At 41.1% G+C, this 22,763-nt stretch overlaps 1 protein-coding gene across 1 annotated transcript in view; it reads right to left on the reverse strand.

The window, feature by feature from the left end:
• LAMA1 (laminin subunit alpha 1) overlaps positions 1 to 22,763 on the reverse strand; it is a 173,416-nt gene that overhangs the window by 132,352 nt on the left and 18,301 nt on the right. Inside the window, exons 2-3 of the mRNA XM_032293344.1 lie at positions 3,585 to 3,755; positions 3,276 to 3,388 (exon numbers count right to left, since the gene is read on the reverse strand). Coding sequence (XP_032149235.1) covers positions 3,276 to 3,388; positions 3,585 to 3,755 — 284 coding nt within the window. The remainder of the gene's footprint in view (positions 1 to 3,275; positions 3,389 to 3,584; positions 3,756 to 22,763) is intronic.

A 22,763-nucleotide genomic window follows, 5' to 3' on the forward strand; every position in this document is an offset into this window, starting at 1 on the left:
GACATAATCCTGATCAAGTGCACAGCACAGTGTCTGGCACAGTAAGTATGTAATACATGATGGTATTATCATAGCATTATTAAATGCACAGAATTGTATGCAAATGACAAAGTAAATATCCCAAGATACCAATTAGCGATTGTTACCGAGTGAAGACATGATGTGTTTCTGCCTGTTTACACTTATCTGTATCTTCCTTTTAATTATGATGATTCCCTCTTAATATCCTAATCAGAAAAAAACAATAGTTATTGAGTTATGAATTTATTTTCTCAAAATCTGCATAGCTGCACTCCTTATTCCTGTTAGTTACCTGTAATTAGATTCTATTAAGGCCTTGTTTAACATTTCCCTTGGTGATATCTGAAGATCTTTGGATATCTAAAGTAATTTGTGGATTAGAAATATGACACAGGGAAAGAAAATTCGGGTTTATTAAATGTGACGAGTTTGTTAGGTGCTCTACGTCGTTCATGCTATCAGATTTCACTTTGTATATATCACCCTACCACACTTCATGCATCTCCACCACATCACGCCACCAAAACCCAAGAGTTAATACATAAATGGAATTGCTTCTTTATTTCCTCCATCCCTGTCCTGAAGGTCTCAGGACCAAGCTGATGCCCTGATGCCGTTTCTCAGCTGAGAACCAAGGGAACCAAGTCTGTAATGTATTAGACAGCAGTCCATGATTTCTCCAGGAGAATTCTAAAATTTGCATTTTCATACCAAATTTAATCTAAAAAACTTAACATGAGCATATTTAGGATGTGGGTGACCACCATAATAACAACCATCAGAAGGTGTTGCCACTCTATAGATCTGAATGTCAGTGAGACCTGAGAAACAAGGAGGATATGGGGGAGAAAACAGAAGGTAACTTCACAAGGGAGAAACCTGACTTTTAACACCCAAACAGAATTCAAATTTAGCATCACTACTGGTGGGACAACCAGCCCTGGGTGCCTCCTGATGTGAGGTGAGAGGATATAGCCAGGATTGCTGGTGATGTGCTCTTGCAAAAAATATTTAACTGGAATCTAATCAGGTCTCTAGAGCTAAATTTGGTGTAAAGGAAATAGAGAGCACAAAAGAATATGTTAAATAAAACCATGATGAACCAAACTGACAAATCCAGAAGGTGGCACATTCTACAAGACAACTGGGCTAGTCTAGTCTAGTCACATATTCAATATCATTTTTTTTAACTGAAGGATAATTAGGATTAGAAGAAATTTAAGAAGTATAACAATCCAATGCAGCAAGTGATCCTTACTGGATCCTGGTTTTTAAAAAAAGGTGGTAAAAGACACTAGTGGATAAATTGAGAAAAATGAATCTGGATGGCAAAATAGTTATTAAGAAATTATTGTAACTTTTGCCCAAGGGGGCTAAAATAGCATGGTATCTATTTAGAACAAATGTCTTTTTTTTAAAGACAAAAACTGAGGAATTGGTAAAACGTTATGATGACTGCAATTCACTGAAATGAACACGGTCCACTGTTTTGAAATCCCCAAATCTCAAGGGTGGGTATGTGTGTATTCACTGCAATACACTTTCTACATGTTCAAAAGTGTTTGTAATAAAAAGGCTCAATAAATAAATAAATATCAAAAAGGCTTGATCAAGTATAAGCATAATGTGCTTTTTAAAAAAAAAAAACTGAAAGTACAGCAGCATTTTTATACTGTGTAAAAGGGACAGAAATTTCTGAAGACTAATTATTTCAAGTGATCTTATTTAAGAGCCCACCCTAAAACACTAAAAATTACCTAAAGCGATCTGTAGCTATATGTCTGTGTTTGCTTTTTGAAATATGCCTTAAAGATCTAAAGTGGATACTCCCTTCTGGAATTCCTCAGACTGACTTAGTCCATCCCTTCAGGATGAAGTCAAGCATGACACATTTCAAGACAAAGGACAGACTCACCACCAGGTCTTAATTTGGCCAAGCTCAGATAATATGACATTCCTAATAATGAATACAATTTTACTTTTCCTTTAGAAAAAGGAAAATATGTTAGAAAGGTGTTAGGAAAACCAAAATCTTCCGGAGAACCATTCTCACCACTCAGATAAACACAAAGGCCAGAGTCAAAATGGGGGTCTTGTCTGTGTGCAGTGGCTCTCGCCTGTAATCCCAGCACTTTGGGAGGCTGAGGTGGGCAGATCATGAGGTCAAGAGATCGATACCATCCTGGCCAACATGGCGAAACCACTTCTCTACTAAAAATACAGAAAAAATAGCCGAGCATGGTGGCACGCATCTGTAGCCCAGGTACTCCAGAAGCTGAGGCAGCAGAATCACTTAAACTCGGGAGGCAGAGGTTGCAGTGAGCTGAGATCGCATCACTGCACTCCAGCTTGGTAACAGAGACTCCATTAAAAAAAAATCCTGCATATTTTTAAACTATCACTTATTTAAAGAATTGATTGTCATTAAATCCCCATAATTCCTATTTAAATCCTACAATGCACAATTATTTGTCTCTTTTAACCAATCTCATATTTTACATGAAATTTATGAGTTCTAACAGGAGAAACTGAATGGAAATAAACAAGAATTCATGAGATCGTTTTCTGTCGAGCTCCAATCAGAACCCGGACAACATCTCCAAAACACCTGCCATCTCTCTACTCATATCATTTCTCTCCATTCTCCTATGTGGCCTTGAAGCAAGGTAAGAGGATGCAGGTGTGCGTGGAGTCAGTCATACCTTCCCTTTCCCAACTCATGCTGAAGGCTCTGCTTAAGTTAGTATTGGGCAACTCCAGCTTACCTGGCCCAGACAGACTGCATCTGGCAGGGGAAACACAGTCAAGAGGTTTAACACTGCCTTGTTATTTTTTTCTTCTCGCCTTATATAATCCTTACACAATAACTTGCACAATGACAATTGCAAGACAGTAAGCTCAAAGATAGGAAATACACGTTTTCCCCCTCTCCCTCCCCATGCATCTGTCGGCAGCCAGCAAACAACCTACACAGTATCCTGGATGGATGAGTGTGCCCTGCTGACACAGCTTCAAAGAGCATCAACCATATGGAAGCAATTTCACCCATCTCCCCAAAGACACATGGGAATGATAAAAGTGACAAGAAATGGCACTAGGGACTCCTTCGGTAAACCACTTGCCTTCACCTCATGGAACACAGTGAGAGCAGAATGTATACATGTTCAGAAAGAAGCCAGACTTTCCCAAAAGTCATCAGAAGACCACAGTTCAGCAGCTCATAGACACTCTTCCATGGTTCTGGCCTCACCTACCTGTCTTAAGTCCAGAGTGATTGTGACCCAGTGATACTCTCTCCCATTCTGAATACTGGGGCTTTGCCACCAGTTATTGGTGCCATCTATGGCATGTGATATTGGATGACGTTCTGTTAAAAGAAAAGAAAAACATGAACTCCTCTTAGCTCTTGCTTTAAATTTCTTAAGTACTAAACCGTAATGCTAGCGGAAACAAATAGCAGTGAAGGTGAACACAACGCTTCTGGCTTCCTAACAGAAGTCTCAGTCCTCATTTCAGAAAGTGCACATTCCCATGGAAGTCAGAAACGAAGGTGTGACACTTGCCTCTGGGGTTTGCGCTGTTGCCATCACAGACCCGGCACTGTGGGTTTCGGACCGGCCGACCCGGCACGTGCTCCACAAGTTTGCAGAACATCTCAGGCCCTTTCTCGCCACAGGTGGCATTGGTGCTGATGTGAGCATTGCTGGCAAGATTGAGAATGGCAGGAAACAGGCCTGAAAGTCAAAATGCACCAAATCAGCTGAGCCACTTGAAATCCAGAGAACGAGCTTACCCAATCCTTACCCCATCCTTACCCCATTTCAATCTCCTTCTTTCAATCTCAGAAGGAGACTGAAAGTCTATGCACTGAGTGAAGGAACCCTTACACAAACACAAGATACAGAGCATGGTTTCATCTATATGAAATTCTAGGAGAAGCAAAATTCATCTATGGAGAAAAGTCAAAACATTGTTGCAGGGATGGGGATTGTCTATGAAAGGACAGAGAAACTTTCTAGGGTAATATGCTTCTTTCTCGATAAAGCTTGGGTTTCAAAGGCAGACGCAGTTGTGAAAAATCATAGAATCAGTACACCTAAGATTTGGGTAGATCCATGTATCTTAGTGTATGTGCATTCTACCTCAAAAAAATAAGAATCATAAAAAATACCAATGCACATGTGGAAATGTTTAGGAATAAAGTGTACTTATGTCTCCAACTCACTTTGAAATGCATCAAAAAGTAAGCTGGCTTCCAGTCATATGCCATGTCACACTAGTCAGAATGTCTATTATTAAAACGCCAAAAAACAACAGCTATTGGTGAAGCTGTGGAGAAAAAGGAATACTATTGGTAGGAGTGTAAATTAGTTCAGCCACTGTGGAAAGCAGTTTGGAAATTTCTCAAGGAAATTTAAACAAAACTACCACAACCCAGCAATCCCATGGCTGGGTATATTCCCAAAGGAAAATAAATCATTCTACCAAAAAGACACATAAGCCATGAGCCGGGTGTGATGGCTCATGCCTGTAATCCCAGCACTTTGGGAGATGAGGGCGGGTGGATCACTTGAGGTCTGAAGTTCGAGACCAGCCTGGCCATCACGATGAAACCCTGTCTCTACTAAAAACACAAAATTAGCCGGGTGTAGTGGTGCATGCTTATAATCCTGGCTACTCGTGAGGCTGAGGCAAGGGAATCACTTGAACCCTGGAGGCGGAGGTTGCAGTGAGCCAAGATCACACCACTGTACTCCAGCCTGAGCAGCAAGAGAGAAACTCCATCCCCCCCCAAAAAAAGGACACATGCACTCACATTTTCGTCACAGCACTATTCCCAATAGCAAAGACATGGGATCAACCTAGGTGCCCATCAATAGTGGACTGGATAGAAAACGTGGTAAAGTGCAGCATGGAATACTATCCAGCCATAAGATAATGAAATCGTGTCCTTTGTAGCAACATGGATGCAGCTGGAGGCAATTATCCTAAGCAAATTAATGCAAGAACAGAAAACCAAATACTATAGATTCTCACTCGTAAGTGGGAGCTAAACACTGGGTACTCATGGACACAAAGGTGTCAGCAACAGACACTGGGCACAAGAGTGGGGAGCGAGGGCAAGAGGCAAGGCCTGAGAAACAAACCATTGGGGGCTGTGCTCAGTACCTAGGTGATGAGATTATTTGTACCCTAAACCTCAGTATTATGCAATATGCCCAGAGAACAATCCTGCACATGTAGCCTCTGAATCGAAAATAAAAGCTGAAAAAAAAAAAATACTGGCTTAGTATATAAGTAGAGGGACGAAGATACATGGGTAGATATTTGATAAATAAAGTACAGTAAATGTTAATTGAAAAAAATTGGCCTGGCGGTGGCTCATGCCTGTAATCCCAGCAGTTCAGGAGACCGAGGCGGGTGGACCACTTGAGGTTCGAGACCAGCCTGGCCAACATGGTGAAACTATGTCTCTACCAAAAATACAAAAATTAGCCAGGTGTGTTGGTGCAGGCCTGTAATGCCAGCTACTCAGAAGGCTGAGGCAGGAAAATCACTTGAATCCAGGAGGCAGAGGTTGCAGTGTGCCGAAATCCCACCACTGCACTCCAGCCTGGGCAACAGAGCGAGACTCAGTCTGAAAACAAACAAAAATCAAGGCAAGAATATGTATGTTCGCTGTAAAATTTTTTTCTACTTTTCTAATTGAAAATGTTTACAATAAAATATTGTGAAAACAGGCTTTAAGAAAAGGTTCAGATGATCCAATGCATATATTTATCAATACAATCCAAATATCTTTCCCTTGAAAGAGGGGCATTTATTCTGTCCTCACTTTGGTCCGGTTGCCTCTGGTAGTATTTACAGTCTTTTCTGTGATTATCAAGGATGTTTTCCTTTCTCTCTTTTCTCTTTCTTTACTCTTGTTTTCTTTCGTGGATAAAACTTTAGAACACAGAGACTCAGTTTTCAAAACGCTTTTCAAGTCAGTATTGATCTCTGCCTTCGTATAGTCCCTTTGTCTCAGCGGATTTTATCTTTAAGCAGCTGGGATCAGTACAAGGTCCAAGCTACTCAGGAAACAGTCTCTGGATGACTGTGAGAAATGTACCACCATTCAGTTCTTCGAAGATTTAACTTTATCTTGGTAAAAGGGGATAACAGCAGGGAAGATTCTGTAAAGATCTAGACACGATGGTGTACACGATGTTGAAGAGTCTTCTCCAGGCACGGACGCTGAGCTGAGGGCGTGCTGGAAGGGTCGCAGGTAAGAGGCGTTTCTCTAACGTACTACAACTTGATCTTAAAAGATCACAGAATATAAGCTCTTCTTTGTAAAAACCATATAGAAATACCATTACTGAAATGTTTATTTTTCAGCGAAATTGAAAATAGCGCAGTGTAATTTTGGTAACACAGAAGGAATTCATTGCTTCAATTGTTATTTTTTAGGCACTGCCTAATATGTTCAATGATCTTTTCCATTATAAACATTGTAATACTTTAAATTATAAAACAAAAATAGTTCTTTTTCTAACACTTGCTACACTAAAAAACTTACCGTGCATCTATTAAAAAAATATTAGGTAGTCTTTCAAAAACTTTTTACATAAAACAGAGCTACCTGTTAGTAATTCTACTCAAATGGAAGGACCCCATTCTGGCAATAAGTCCTTATCCCCTCAAGAGAAAACAGTTATTTAAAATTTGTACTCTAAAGCATTATTCTTAATTTTGAAACATAACACAGACTTACATTATATACTATGTTTATATATTTACTTTCATTTTTAACTTAAAGATGCTTATTTTATCATATTCCTGTAAAGGGACTTCTTTTTTATTTAAAAAGAGTAAAAAATGCTTTATGAGGAACCATATGAGTCATTATGTTTAATCATGCAGCTCCTCAAATTATTATTTTCATCAACCAGTATCTACACACTTACATTTTATGTAATAACATAGCTCTTACAGTAGCACATACATTCTTATGTGTGGTACTTACCTGTATCCAGGACTGACATTTATTCTATTTGGTACTAAGATAATTAATAATTTCCACCATCCTTTATGACCATAATATTCTAGTATTCTGATTCGAATTTCTCTATGCGCTAATCATTTAAAATATGCTTTTAAACTATGGTGTTTTGTCCAAACAGCTAAAATGACATTTTTTTGGTTCTGTATTACATGCATTTAGATTTACAGCACCATCAACTGTATCCATTCCCTTCACACAGACTAGTCAAGCAAGAAAAAGAAACCAAGGTTACAAGAACTGACTTAACAATGCATTTCTCTATTAACAACAAATACTTCACCAGTTAACCAATGTTCCCACTTTCTTCTTATTCACCCCTACCAGCTGCAGGATATCAAAAGAACTCCCCACTACCTGCCCCGAGCCTCTCCCCACTGAGTAACTGCAGGATCTTGTTATTGAGGAGGGCAGGGAGCCAGGAGTCATGGGGGCACCACACGTCCTGTACACTGGAGTCTTTGCCCCGAGCCACCAAGAAAAAGCAGCTCAGACCTCATGAACATAAATTTAACTGTTTTTGGAGAATAATATCTCAATTATAGTAATCAGCATCAGGCAGCTCTTTACATCTGACTGTCCTAAATTTACTGTTAATGAAAAGAAAGATTGCTTTTTTATTGAAAGTATATTTAGAAGAAATATACTTCATTAGCATGCCTATGCAAGTAAAACCTTCAAATAATTAATTTCATAAAAATATCTGGGTTGTTTTCTCACTAAAACTAAATCTTCCTTCTCAGATAAGCTAATATTTGACAAAAAAATCTTCACTTAAAAGGATGCTTTACATATTATATTTACTCCCTTTTCATAGTTATAGAGTAATCGCTATGCTTTTTTTTTTTTTTGAGACAGAGTCTGGCTCTGTTGTCAGGCTGGAGTGCAGTGGCATGATCTCGGCTCACTACAACCTGTGCTTCCTGGGTTCAAGAGATTCTCCTGCCTCAGCCTCCTGAGTATCTAGGACTACAGGCACACGCCACCACGCCTGGCTAATTTTTGTATTTTTAGTAGAGACAGGGTTTCACCATGTTGGCCAGGATGGTCTCGATCTCTTGACCTCGTGATCCGTCCGCCTCAGCCTCCCAAAGTGCTGGGATTACAGGCATGAGCCACTGCACCCGGCCTGAGTAATCACTATTCTTTTGTGGCAAAGAAACGCATCTGTTCAAAGATGAAAAGAAGCCTGGGGCCTGGCGCTGGGGCTCACACCTGTAATCCAGTACTTTGGGAGGTCAAGGTGGGTGGATCACTCGAGGTCAGGAGTTCAAGACTCGCTTAGCCAATCCATCTCTACCAAAAATACAAAAAAATTAGTGGGGCGTGGTGGCGCACACCTGTGGTCTCAGCAACTTGGGAGGCTGAGGCAAGAGAATTGCTTAAACCTGAGAGGTGGAGGCTGCAGTGAGCCAAGTTCATGCCACTGCACTCCAGCCTGGGCAATAAAGCGAGACTCCATCTCAAAAAAAAAGAAAAAAAAAAGCAAAGGTTAGAAACGTCTATTAGAGCAAGCATGTTTTAAACAGAATTTTTTTTAAAAAAACTCCCTCAGGTTGCTGACTCCTTGCAGACTACTGAAATATTTCAATAAAGGGGAATCACATGAGCATTGAGCAGGAGGAGGGCTAGGAAATCGGAAAGTGAGAAGGAGCATTAGGATCAGGACCACACCAAGAAGCAATGCCTGGTTTTACACATACAAATCAAGGGTAGAACAAGGACTGCAGCTACATAGCGTGACACAGTTTCCCACTACTTCATCAAGGACGTCCTAAATTAGTCTGCATTACTTTTGTTGAGAAATGTTATTCACTTTAGTTGCTGTTTCTGTGATACTAATTTATACTTTTTTTCTTTCAGTCAGGGCACACAATAGAATCATTTCTCTATCTGTGGATTTAACTAGCAGCTAAAAAATTTATAAAGCCAAACTCCATCAAGCATGAAATAAATTCCTTCTCATTCACTAGTGTTTTTATTTTTAAACACCTTCCTCATAGCCCGAGTACACTTGGCCTTTTGAAGTGCATTTCGGGACCATGTTAACCTACTAGAAGATTCCCACCAAGGTGACAGACAACAATGCTACTACCATAATTCCCACAGCTGAGACACTTCCAGATCATTTAATAATTCATTTTTAGAGGCTTTTGGGTTTCTTCCCAGCAGAATATATTTTCCCTGTCGTTAAAACTAAAGTATCTGAAATGTTGGCTAGGCCTGAGGCTCATTACAACAACTTCTTCACCAATATTTTTCTAATAATTCCGAAGCCAAGTGTTCAAAATCTTAACTCATTTGCGTGTAAGTGAAGTGTGAGGGTTTTTTTCCATTTTGGGAAAAAAAGGTTTTTGTGTTTATAAAATGTTATATTTGCTTGATCCATAGTTAAAATCAATGTGATGTTCTGAAAAGAAAATGATTTGCAATTTTTTTTTTTTTTGAGACAGAGTCTCACTGTCACCCAGATGGAGTACAGTGGCACAACCTTGGCTCGCTGCAACCTCAGCCTCCCGAGTGCAAACGATTCTCCTGCCTCAGCCTCCAGAATAGCTGGAACTACAGGTGCATGCCACCATGCCTAGATAATTTTTTGTGTTTTTAGTAGAGACAGGGTTTCACTGTGTTAGCCAGGATGGTCTTGATCTCCTGACCTCATGATCTGCCCGCCTCGGTCTTCCAAAGTGTTGGGATTATAGGCATGAGCCACCGTGCCCGGCCGATTTGCAATTCTTAGCTAGAGGATCTGGGGCAATATTTCCAGATCATTTTCTCCAGAATGAAATAAAATAATATGACTTTTTTATGTTGTTAAATAATCAGGGTGGCCTCTGGTGTTGGGAGTTTTTATTTTGAAAACCAAAGCTACTTATTCAATCCATGGAGAAATTTGGAAAAATAGGAATTTAAGTTTCTAAGTTTCTCAATCTAAATTGAGAAATTTGTGATTTTCAAAAAACATTCAAATACATTTTGTTTTCTATTTATTTTACTCTTAATCTTACCCATTCGCCTAAGTGAACATCTATAACTTGATCACAGGAGGCTGGCATTAGAAAGAAGCTACCCTGTTAATCAGTACGTTCTTTGAAACCTGGTAGTCTCTGACTGAGCAATAAAAACAGCACCTCCAACAACTACAAAGAGCATGATTCAGTGAAAAATCCTGGAACTATTTAATAATATTCCAGGATAATAATATCAAGGTATTCTAATAATATAGTATTCCAGGTTAATAAGATTAAGGTTTCTAATGACATGAATTTTGGAGGATGGCCGGATTCTGTTCAGTAACAGCTCCATGATTTGCACATATTCATCAGAAAAAGCGGGTGAGAATGAATGTTTGAATAAAGTCAATAAACTTTTAACAAGCACCTCTTAGGTGCGCAGCACTGTGCCAGGCACCTCCGGGGCACTATGATGAATGACCGAACTTTTCCTGATCCCAGGGTTTTCACAACCAAGAAGGAAAGAGTGGCTTCTACTCATCGATGTGGTTAAGTATAATAGTAAAACTGCAGCAATATTTGAAAACAAATTTGAGGAGAGATTCTAGAGCAAGAGAAACGGTCAGGCATCATCTAGGCAGAAATAGAAGGACGTGCATTCAGACAGGGACAGATACAACATCTTCCACTGAGCGTGATCTCCACGCTCTTCAGCTCCATTTCAATTTCCTTCCCTTTGTACCTTTCATAGATCCGTTCACGCCACACTCATCCTTCCAGCCAAGCCCAGATATTTCCTGAACCCCAGGCAAATGTCTTCTGTTCTACCTCAACTCAGCATGCCCCATTGTGCACACTGCACACATTCGCAAAGAGATCATTAATTTACTGACTTGTCTCTCCCCAGTTCTTCTCCCCCACTACCCTTTTCCAAAAAATAAAAACAAAAATGACTCTAGGTCAGCGTCTGGCTGGAGTGAATACCAATAATGCCTGAGCGGAAGAATGAGTAAGCCGAAGATCGAGATCCATCCCTCTCCCTCTCCCTCAGGAACCACGCAAGCCTACAGGACCCAGCACCTAAAATCTAGTCTCAGCCTGGTGCCACCTCCAGCCGACTCTGTGTCTTTGGGGAACTTCTGAGCCTGGATTTCCTCAGCTCTTAAATGAATACCTCTATGAGTCCTTTTTCCCTGAGATGCTGTGCAGTGGCGTGATCTCGGCTCACCACAACCTCCACCTCCCAGGTCCCAGTTCAAGAAATTCTCCTACCTCGGCCTCTCAAGTAGCTGGGATTACAGGCACGAGCCACCATGCCCAGCTAATTTTTGTATTTTTTAGTAGAGACGGGGTTTCACCATGTTGGCCAGTCTAGTCTTTAACTACTGACCTCGTGATCCACCCCCCTCAGCCTCCCAAAGTACTGGGGTACAGGGGTGAGAGATGCTGTGATTCTTAATTTTATCTTAATAAACTACTGGCTAAATTTGCCCACCATGATCTTTCTCACTATTTGGAAAATGAGGTGAGAAAAACTTTTCTCCATTCAATGTGCACAAAGGCGAAGGGAAGTAGTTTGGTAATTCTTTGATCTTCTTGGACAAAAGAACCAAATAGAAATAGAGAGCAAAATTATTATTCTTTGCTTCTTTGTGCTTCGGACTGAAGTTGGTGCCACTTGGTGCCACCTCCAGCCAACTCTGCGTCTTCGGGCAAGTCAACTGCTCAGCCCCAATTTCCCCAGCTATTAAGATGCTTTCATCTGAAAAAAAGAAAGATCTATAAAATGTCCTGTAATGGCTTCAGAAATATGACAAAAATGTCATAAGGAGCGAGAGGTTTGGTAGAAGTAACAAGTCCCGGTTGAGGTACTACAGGTAAAACTCAAGTTCACCAAGTCTTTAAATCTATCCCTTCATAGGTTAACCTTCCAATTCTTACGAATCAGATTTTGTCACTACCTTCCAGGACAGGAATGGATGAATAAGGAGTGAGCACTGGCAGGAAAGTTGCTCCTATACAGCTCCTACCATAAGATGAGTTGGAAGAGAAACAGATGATGCTCCCCGCCTTCTTGGCTTAGGAAGCCAGAGGACCCTGGCAGGATAGCTTTGCTTCCAGCCGGTGCCCATGGCAACAGCTCTTCCTTCCCCAGCCCAATTCCCAGCATATGCGTAAATCTACATCATGTGGAATTATTTCAAGACAGTAAGTTCTATTTAACTATGGCACATTGAGTGTCTAGCCTGTGTGTTCAAGGCTTCAAATGGAAATGTTAATTCTAATCACGTATTTTATATCAACGCTGTTGGAATCCAAACTCTGAGATCACTAGTGCCTAGGAACAATGGCATTGGTAAGGAGGAAAAACCCAGGCTTCAAGTCAGGCAGCCCCCAGTGTGAATTCCAGGTCTACCAGCTGCCAGCAATGTGGCCTTCGCAACAGAACAAGGCCTGTTAGAGAATGAGTGTGATGAATTGTCAGAATCAGGCTTCAGAAGGTGGATAATAAGAAACTTCTGTGAGCTAAAAGAACATGTTCCAACCCAATGCAAAGAAACTAAGAACCTTGAAAAAAGGTTTGACGAAATGAATAGACAATTTAGAGAGGAATATAAGTGAATTAATGGAGCTGAAAAACACAATATGAGAACTTCGCAAAGTATGTCCAAGTTTTAACATTCGAACTGATCAAGCAGAAGAAAGGATATCAGAGGTCGAAGATCAACTCAATGAAATAAAACGAGAAGACAGGATTAGAGAAAAAAGGGTAAAAAGGAATGAACAAAGTCTCCAAGAAATATGGGACTATGTGATAAGACCTAATCTACATTTGATAGGTGCACCTGAATGTGACAAAGAGAATGAATCCAAGTTGGAAAATATTCTTCAGGATATTATTCAGGAAAACTTTCCCAACCTAGCAAGTCAGGACAATATTCAACTCCAGGTAATACAGAGAATACTGTAAAAATATTCCTCAAAAAGAGCAACCCCAAGGCACATAATCGTCAGATTCACCAGGGTTGAAATGAAGGAGAAAATGCTAAGGGAAGCCAGAGAGAAAGGTCAGGTTGCCCACAAAGGAAAGTCTGTCAGACTCACAGCAGATCTCTCAGCAGAAACCCTACAAGCCAGAAGAGAATGGATGCCAATATTTAACATCGTTAAAGAAAAGAACGTTCAACCCAGAATTTCATACCCAGCCAAACTAAGCTTCATAAGTGAAGGAAAAATAAAATCTTTTGTGAACAAGCAAGCACTCAGAGATTTCATCACCACCAGGCCTGCTTTACAAGAGCTTCTGAAAGAAGCACTACACATAGAAAGGAACAACCAGTATCAGCCATTCCAAAAATATACCAAAAGGTAAAGAGCATCAACATAATGAAGAATCTACATCAACTTATGGGCAAAACAGCCAGCTAGCATTAAAATAGCAGTATTAAACTCACATATATTATTATTAATCCTAAATTTAAATCAACTAAATGCCCCAATCAAAAGACACAGACAGGCAAATTGGATAAAAAGCCAAAACCCATCAGTATGCTGCATCCGGACCCATCTCACGCAAGGATACACAAAGACTCAAAACAAAGGGATGGAGGAAGATTTACCAACCAAATGGAGAGGAAAAATAAATAAATAAATAAATAAATAAGTAAACAAGAAGCAGGAGTTGCAATTCTCGCCTCTGATTAAATAGACTTTAAAGCAACAAAGATCAAAAGAGGCAAAGAAGGACATTACATAATGGTAAAAGGATCGATGCAACAAGAAGAGCTAACGATCCTAAATATACACACACCCAATACAGGAGCACCCAGACACATAAGGCAAGTTCTTAATGACTTATAAAGAGACTTAGACTCCCACACAACAATAGTGGGAGACTTTAACATCACATTGTCAATATTAAACAGATCGACAAGACAAAATTAACAAGGATATCCAGGACTTGAACTCAGACCTGGAACAAGTAAACTTAATAAACATTTACAGAACTCTCCACCCCAAATCCACAAAACATACATTCTTCTCAGTACCACATCACACCTACTCTAAAAGTGACTACATAATTGGAAGTAAATCACTCCTCAGTAACTGCATAGCATTCACAGGTTTAAATGAAATATTGGTTGGCTGCTTGTTTGTTATTTTCCTCCCTTATTCCTTCCTGTCTCCATTGTTAAGCACAAATATTGGCATAAAAGAGGTTTTCAATACCCATTTTTAGACTGCATTCTAGCCTGGGCCATAAAGCAAGACTCCCTTTCTCTCTCCCTCTTTCTCTTCCTCTTTCTTTCTCTCTTTCATTTTTTTTTTCTTTCTGTCTCTCTTTCTTTCTTTTTCTTTTTTTCCTCTCTTAAAAAAAAAAAAGAAAGTGAAGTGAGCAGGAGAGAGAACTGGAAGTGCTAAAGGACTTCAAAGGAGGGACAGAGCCATTCCTTGATCTTTTTAGGAGAGCCAGACATAAAAGGGCCAAAAAGAAGAAAAGAAAAGAAAGCACACATGAACGGTGTTTCCAATACTACGCATCTCCAAAAGGCCTCGGCTGTGCTTCCGACCCATCAGCAAGTGGCAGTGGCTCCTACAATAAGCGCTTCCTTATTCCCGGACCCTCTCCCCCCGGAAAACTGCCGCTAAACATGTTCCTATAACAGGCGTACCCTGCTGAAAGAAATTCTGCTTCCAGTTATTTGTTATAAGTTAAAAATTATTTTAAAGCACTACTAAATGAACTTGTTTAGTGTCTCAGAGACCAGTATTCTCAGTATGTTTAAATACTAAAAAATCAAAACTAAGGTTTAAATATGTGAAATACATCAAAGTTTCGCCTGCTTAATGTAAAACAGGACTCTCATTTCCAAAGAGAACTAATCAAAATCACCAGTCAGTTATTATTATTATTTTTTTTTTGAGACGGAGTTTCACTCTTGTTACCCAGGCTGGAGTGCAATGGTGCAATCTCGGCTCACCGCAACCTCAGCGTCCTGGGTTCAGGAGTCAGTTATTTTATGACTCAAAGAGATCTCTAACACTTGGGAGCATCTTTTTAAGGAAGGTGACTTTAGTCACTCTAAGCAGGGAGCTCTTTCAGCTTCATGTAGAAACACTAAGGTGAGAATAGCCCATTTCTTCAAAAGCAAATACTTGGTTTTTGGACTAAACCAATTTAATCATCGATGGCTGTTAGTAAAAAAAAAAACTTTAAGATATTCTAGAGATTCCACCAGGCAAGCACTAAAGCCGTTTCCAGCACAGGACAAGAAAATATGGGGGTGGTGACAAAGAAAGACAGGGAGAGATATTGAAGGAAAGAAAGAGAACAGAGAGAGAGAAACAGAGGCGGAGGGAAGGAGAGAAGGAAGGAAGGAAGGAAGGAAGGAAGGAAGGAAGGAAGGAAGGAAGGAAGGAGAGAGGGAGGGAGGGAAGGAGGGAAGAAAGAGAGGGGAGGAGGAATGGGAGGGGGAGAGAGGGAGGGGAGCAAGGAAGGAAAGGGAGGGAAAGGGGAAGGGAGGGAGGTGGGGAGGAGGAAGGGAGGGAGGGAGGTGGGGAGGATGAAGACAGGGAGGGAGGGAAGGAGGGAGGGAGGGAGGGAGAGAATAAAGACCCCATACAAACAGTGAGAGAAAACTCAAATCCAAACTCTTGGGAATCTGATATTTAACACAGTAGTTTTTTTTCCCCTCATGTGGGACGATGAAGAGAAGTTTAATCAGAAAACAAGAGGGGGTGGTAAGCAAAAGGATTTAGCAGGGTTTTGCTAAGAATTCCATTTCCCTAGCAATATGCTCAAGGTGTCCTTGAAAAAGACAGAGATTTTCACTATGAGATAAACACATGGTATGAACAAGTTAGGCACAAATATTTTCTGCAGAAATATGTGTGTCATCAGTATCCACCTACTCCTGTTACAATCGTTCATTTAAACATTCATATTCAATGGCACTGTGATTTTTCATTTTCATTTTTCATTTCAAGTTTAGTTGCAGAGAAAAGAACCTTAATTCATTCATCATGAAGGGGTTTTCTCTTTTGTTGCCAAGGGCAGCAATTTAAATATTCTACCTGATTAAAATTATTATTGCACTCAGGCAAAACACAATAGCAGCACAACATGCAATATATTTAAAATTTCATATCATTCCCATTGTCCTGAGAAGTCGCTGTACATCTCTCCTTCTAAATCCTTACAGGTGAAAAATAAAAAAGCAAGTGCAGCCTTTAAGTTGAATAATGACAACTCTGTTGGATTAAAATGCAGCTATATTAAATTTTGCTTAGCTCATTTATAACACTTGCAATATTTATAACCTCTATTTAAATACTTAAAACACCAGTTTTCTAACAGCCTAAACATATCTAAAGACCATGAACTTTTCTACAAATCCCTAAAGGACTTGGTTATTTCTTCTCCTTTCTTCTGCCACTGCTGCACTTGATGGCACAGATTTTACTCGCTTATGTTTTAACTCTTTAGCATCCTTGTTTCACTATCCTGGGCATGTGCTGTGGACCACTTCATGAGTATGTGACCTGCACAATCACTCTCAGTTTAGTGCTATGCCGAAACTGTCTTGAAATGTTTAATAATTTAAACAGAGTCCCAGGTTTTCATTTTGCACTGGCTCCTCAATTTACATGGCTGGTCCTGCACGTGCCTAGTGGTAGCTGCAAGAGGAAATTGTCCTTAAAAATGTGCAGTGACCAGCACCTCTGATCAAATCATTTAGCACTGGAGATGTCAAATGCATCACCACCTCTAACAGAACACCAGTATGAGGACCCCAAGGTGGCTGGATCCACAGGATTAGAGCTACTTTTATTGCAGTCCATATCTAGAGATCATCTTACAGACAAAGAAATAATTTGAGTTACCTTTCACCTTATGCACCAATGGTAGACAAATATATTTAACAACTAAACACTCCGATCACAGGTGCATGGAGTTAAATTATCTTAATTATTCTCACTGGGATTGATAACACTATATTTTCTCAGTTCTAGTACCATTTTTCCTTTATAAACACATATACATTAAACTTGGTAGTGTTTCTCTTTTTCAAAAGGCTATTACTAGATTAAGGCTGTATATAATAAGAACTGTCTTCATTGTCTCCAATTCTGTGCCTCACATTCTCTCTTCACTTAGCTCCAATGGAAAAGCTGCTCTTTTTAATCACTAAGAACGCTGGCCAGGGGCGGTGGCTCACGCCTGCAATCCCAGCACATTGGGAGGCCAAGGCAGTCAGATCACGAGGTCAAGAGATCAAGACCATCCTGGCCAACACAGTGCAATCCTGTCTCTACCAAAAATACAAAAATTAGCTGGTCATGATGACACGTGCCTGTAGTCTGTAGTCCCAACTACTCAGGAGGCTGAGGCAGGAGAATTGCTTGAATCTGGGAGACGAAGGTTGCAGTGGGCAAAGATTGTACACTGCACTCCAGCTTGGGTGACAGAGCTAGACTCTGCTCAAAAAAAAAAAAAAAAAAAAAGAATGCCCTTTGCAAGGTCTCCATTGCTTTCATCTTGGAAAACCCAACAAGCAGTGTATCTTCAGCATACTGAACTGGCAGCAGCTTTTGTCAAAAATGATCTTTCTCTCTTTCTTGAACTGTTTCTCTTCGTCTCCATGCTATATATATCATGCCACATACATACATCATACATCATACTACGACTTGTGGTTTCCCCTAAGCAACTTCTCAGTTTCTTCTATGCCCATCCCAAAGGTCTCCACGTGAACTGATTTCCTATGGACGCAGCACACTGTTCATTCACCACACAGGCGCAATCTCATGGGGTAAACCTGGGAAGGAGTGCATTTTCCCAAAAAGCAATCTTTAAAAATGACACAAGCAACATAAAATATACTGAATTGAGGAACAGAGACCTGGGTTTCCCATTCTGTGTACCCAACACTTCCTTGTTCAATATTTTAGATCCTGACCTAGATAATGATTTTAAAAAGGCATCAAATGTGTGAGGAGTGCACACACTGAATCATGGAATTAGGGGAATCTCATCAGGGGCCAAAAGAAGACCAGAGCACATTTAGTAGGGATCAGTGTAGCACCTTCTGCTTTTCCCCCAAAGTCCACCTGCAAGCACAGCAAGTCTTGGCAAAGGTGGAAAAGATATTACAGTTCTCTGTGAGAGGTGTGCACAATATGAGAACAATGCTAGGAAATATGCTAGCATTAATAATACCATAAGATTAAGGTAGATGGAAGACGACCCTTTAGCATTCACAAAATTGATAATTAAGATTTACTTATGCACAAGGAAGAGAAGTTAAGAATTACTGCAGGGATTCTCAATTTTTTTTTTTTTTTTTGAGACAGTCTTTCTCTGTCTTCCAGGCTGGAGTGCAGTGGCACAATCTCAGCTCAATGCAACCTCTGCCTGCTGGGTTCAAGCAATCCTCCTGCCTCAGCCTCCCAAGTAGCTGGGACTACAGGTGTGCACCACCACATCCAGCTACTTTTTTATATTTTTAGTAGAGACAGAGTTTTGCCATATTGCCCAGGCTGGTCTTAATCTCCTAAGCTCAGGTAGTCCACTCGCCTTGGCCTCCCAAAGTGCCAGGATTACAGGTGTGAGCCACTGTGCCCAGCCAAGGGCTTCTCAACTTTAGTATGTGCAGATCCCCTGGGGATCTAGTTCCAGTGCAGATTCTGATTCAGTAGGTCTGGAGTCAGGCTGAGATGCTTTGAGTTAACAAGTGCCTAAGCAATGCTGCATTGAGTTCTACAAATTAGATGATCTCCTAGGCCTTTTTTCCAGCTCAAACACCCTGAGTTTAATCAATTCAGCCAAACTTGGCACAAGATCTCACTTCTTCCAGCAGCTTTCTGTCACTAACCAGAACTCCAGATTCCTCACTCTTCATTCAGTCTTGGAGACGTTTGGCAACTATGTTTACAGGCAATGTGGTGCTTCAGTTAAAACAAAGGTTTTTGGCTGACTGTTAAGGGGAAAAACTTCAAGTGTTCCAAAATTAAAGACGCAGCATATGAACAAGTTCAACTCAGTAACAACCCGGGAAATCTATTAAGTCAAAGCAGTGCAGCTCAGGCCCCATCCACACAGGCAGTGCCCAGAACCATACATTTCTCAGTTTTATTCAAAAAGAATAAAATAGAAAAAAATTTCTTTTTTTTTTTTTTTTTTTTGAGACAGAGTCTTGCTCTGTCACCAGGTACCAGGCTGGAGTGCAGTGGCATGATCTCAGCTCACTACAACCTCCGCCTCCTGGGTTCAACCAATTCTCCTGCCTCAGACTCCCCAGTAGCCAGGACTACAGGCGCGCACCACAACACCCGGCTAATTTTTGTATTTTTTAGTAGAGACGGGGTTTCACCATGTTGGCCAGGATGGTTTTGCTCTCTTGACCTCCTGATCTGCCGACCTCAGCCTCCCAAAGTGCTGGGATTACAGGCTTGAGCCACCGTGCCTGGCCGGAAAAATTTATAGCAAAATAAATTCAAGACCAATACACTGAAAACCTATAAAAATGTTTCTAAGAAATTTTAAAAGTTCTTTTATTTATTTATTTGAGATGCAGTCTCGCTCTGTCACCCTGACTGAAGTGCAGTGGCGTGATCTCCACTCACTGCAACCTCCACCTACCGGGTTCAAGCGAGTCTCCTGCCTCAGCCCCCTGAGTAGCTAGGATGACAGGCACCCGCCACCACACCCAGCTGAAGAAGCTCTAAATGAATAAAAATAAAATTCTTTTTTGTAGATAGGAAGATTTAACATTGTGAGATAGCAATTCTCCCCAAATAGATTCCATCAAATCCGGCAAAATCCCTTGGCTGGCTTTTTTGTAGAAATTGACAAGCTGTTCCCTGGTTACCTCAGGACATTCTCTCTCTCTCTCTCTCTCTCTCTCTCTCTTCCGCACCCCCGCCCCCGGCTCTCATTAAAATAAAATATTAAAAATGCGTTTCCTTTGGTTTCCTAAATATTTTCCTATATTTTTATTATAATAATACGGTGAGGGAAAACTTACTTTATGTCCACACTTTGGTAATGAAGGCATCAAAACCCAGGCTAGCCCACATTAATACATCACTCTCTTAAACCATGTTTATATGGGTCTTCTTTACTGTTTTCTTTTAAAACAAACCGGTAGCACTCAAATGTTCTATCCTCACTGCACACTCCACTACGATGTACACACAGAACAGTGAGTTTTTTTCGTTTCAGTTCTGGGTAGCACATTCTATCCCTCTCCTCCCGGAGCCCTCCCCTTCCTGGCTCCAGCCCCCAGGCTCCAGCCCTGGAGAAGTTTGGCAAGTTGAAGGGCCTCTCTGGTTTCTAGGAGAGTGCCAGCTCTCTTTTAGCTTCTGGAGCTATGGGCCCAAGCAGCCCATATAGCACTGCTTTGAATTTGGCATCTGTTTCCTCTCAGGGACTGCAATTCCCACAGAATTCTCCTTTACTTGAGTGTGCTGACCATTACTCAAACTGGGGATATTAACTGAGGTTTGACTAAACGTGAAAATCCAGTTAAATAGCATGAAAATACTTCAGTATAGACTGTGCTATGGTATATATGTGTGTCAGAGAGACACAGGTTAACCAGCTAGAATTAAAACAGGTGAGGTATCTTCCTGGGTAGTCAGCTGGTACTCCAGTTGGGAATACTGCCCACATTCCAGAGGCACCCTGCCCTCTCTGTCTCCATGACACCAGCACTTTGTTACTTACCGGGGAGAATATAGCAATGGGATATTAGTAAAATCAGTGGGTTGTTAATGGTGAAATTCTTGGTAGTCAAGGTCTCTATATCAATTACAATATTTTAGAGGGGGGCATTGTGGCTCACACCTGTAATCCCAGCAGTTGGGGAGGTCAAGGCAGTAAGATTGCTTGAACCCAGGAGTATTTCACCAACCTGGGCAACATAGGGAGACACTATTTCTACCAAAAAAAATTTTTTTTAATTAGCTGGGTATGGTGGTGCACGTCTGTAGTCCCAGCTACTCAGGAAGCTGAGGTGGGGAGGGTCACTTGAGCCCAGGAGGTCAAGGCTGCAATGAGCCATGATCACACCACTGAACTCCAGCCTAGGTGACCAAGCAAGACTGATGCTCTCCCTCTCTCTCTCTCTCTCTCCTCTCTTTTGAATACATATTTTCAAGCTATATATATATACACATAAATATATTTTTAAGAGCAACTTTTGTCTATGGCATAATAAGGGAGTTTAAAAATTCTCTCCCACCCAAAAAAGGTACGTAAGTGAACAAAATTTTCAAAAAAAAAAATTTCAAAGCTCTGAAAATTCCTGAAGACAAACAACAAACTGGGAAGCTTTTCTTTAGGAAAAGCTGCTAGAGTTTTGGGTAAGATGCATGGAAGAAAGTGGCCTTCCAGCAGAGGCGGCTCCATTCTCACCTCAGCCCATCGGCAGGGGAGTTTCCTAAGGTAGAGCTAGCTGTGAAAGCCGCAGCTCCACTGATGAAGGCTGGCTTGATTTAGAGCAGAGTAAAAGTACATGCCTAATGATCTTATCAGCAAAAGAAGTGACCTTGGTAGAAAATGAATGGGGATAGCTCACAGCTGGGCTGGCCTGAGGTTTTAGTTCCCCTTGGGTTCATGCAACCGATAGCTGGACCAGACAAAATTGTAACGACAAGATCCTGGAAATAGGACAGGCACAGAATGGCTAGATCGGCTCTCCATCCACACCAGTCTTCTCTATTCAAAAGGAACAAAATAGTTGAACAAAAAAGCTGAACAAAAGAAATTCAAGAAAATTCAAGAAATTCAAGAAAAATTCAATGATAGGAATTTTATACACTGAAAACCTATGGAGAGAGATCCAAGATGGCTGATCACTAGCAGCTCGGGATTGTAGCTCCCACTGAAAGCGCAGAGAACGAGAGGACGCCACACTTTCAGATCAATTTTTGTTGCTCACGCACCAAGAGATTCCCAGCAGAGGGGCCCCACGGGTTGCCAGCACAACTCTTGTGGCCAGCGAGGTGGTTTTGCCGCTGCCTTGGTGCGGTGGTTCTCGGTGCAGAGTCAGAAAAGCACCATCAATCTTAACGCTGCTGTTTTGGCCGGCGCAGTGGGTTGCTCAGATTTTAGCACCGGGAATCAACAAATTGGACGTCCATTCAGACACCAACTATAAAGACGGTAATTATAAAGACCACAGATGGATAAATCTATAACGAAGGGAAGAAACCAGCCTAAAAAGGCTGAGAATACCCAAAATCAGAATGCCTCTCCCTCTACAGGGGATCACAGCTCCTCATCAGCAACAGAACAAGGCCTGATGGAGAAAGACTGTGTTCCATTAGCAGAAGCAGGCTTTAAAAAGTGGATGATAGCCGGGCGCGGTGGCTCACGCCTGTAATCCCAGCACTTTGGGAGGCCGAGGCGGGTGGATCACGAGGTCAAGAGATCGAGACCATCCTGGTCAACATGGTGAAACCCCATCTCTACTAAAAATACAAAAAATGAGCTGGGCATGGTGGCGCGTGCCTGTAATCCCAACTACTCAGGAGGCTGAGGCAGGGGAATTGCCTGAACCCAGGAGGCGGAGGTTGCGGTGAGCCGAGATTGCGCCATTGCACTCCAGCCTGGGTAACAAGAGCAAAACTCCATCTCAAAAAAAAAAAAAAAAAAAAGTGGATGATAAGAAACTTCTGGGAATTAAAAGAACTTGTTCTAACCCAATGCAAAGAAACTAAGAACTTTGAAAAAAGGT

The sequence above is a fragment of the Sapajus apella genome, unplaced genomic scaffold, assembly GCF_009761245.1.
Source record: "Sapajus apella isolate SASKATOON/1434 unplaced genomic scaffold, GSC_monkey_1.0 scaffold29, whole genome shotgun sequence".
Lineage (NCBI taxonomy): Eukaryota > Metazoa > Chordata > Mammalia > Primates > Cebidae > Sapajus > Sapajus apella.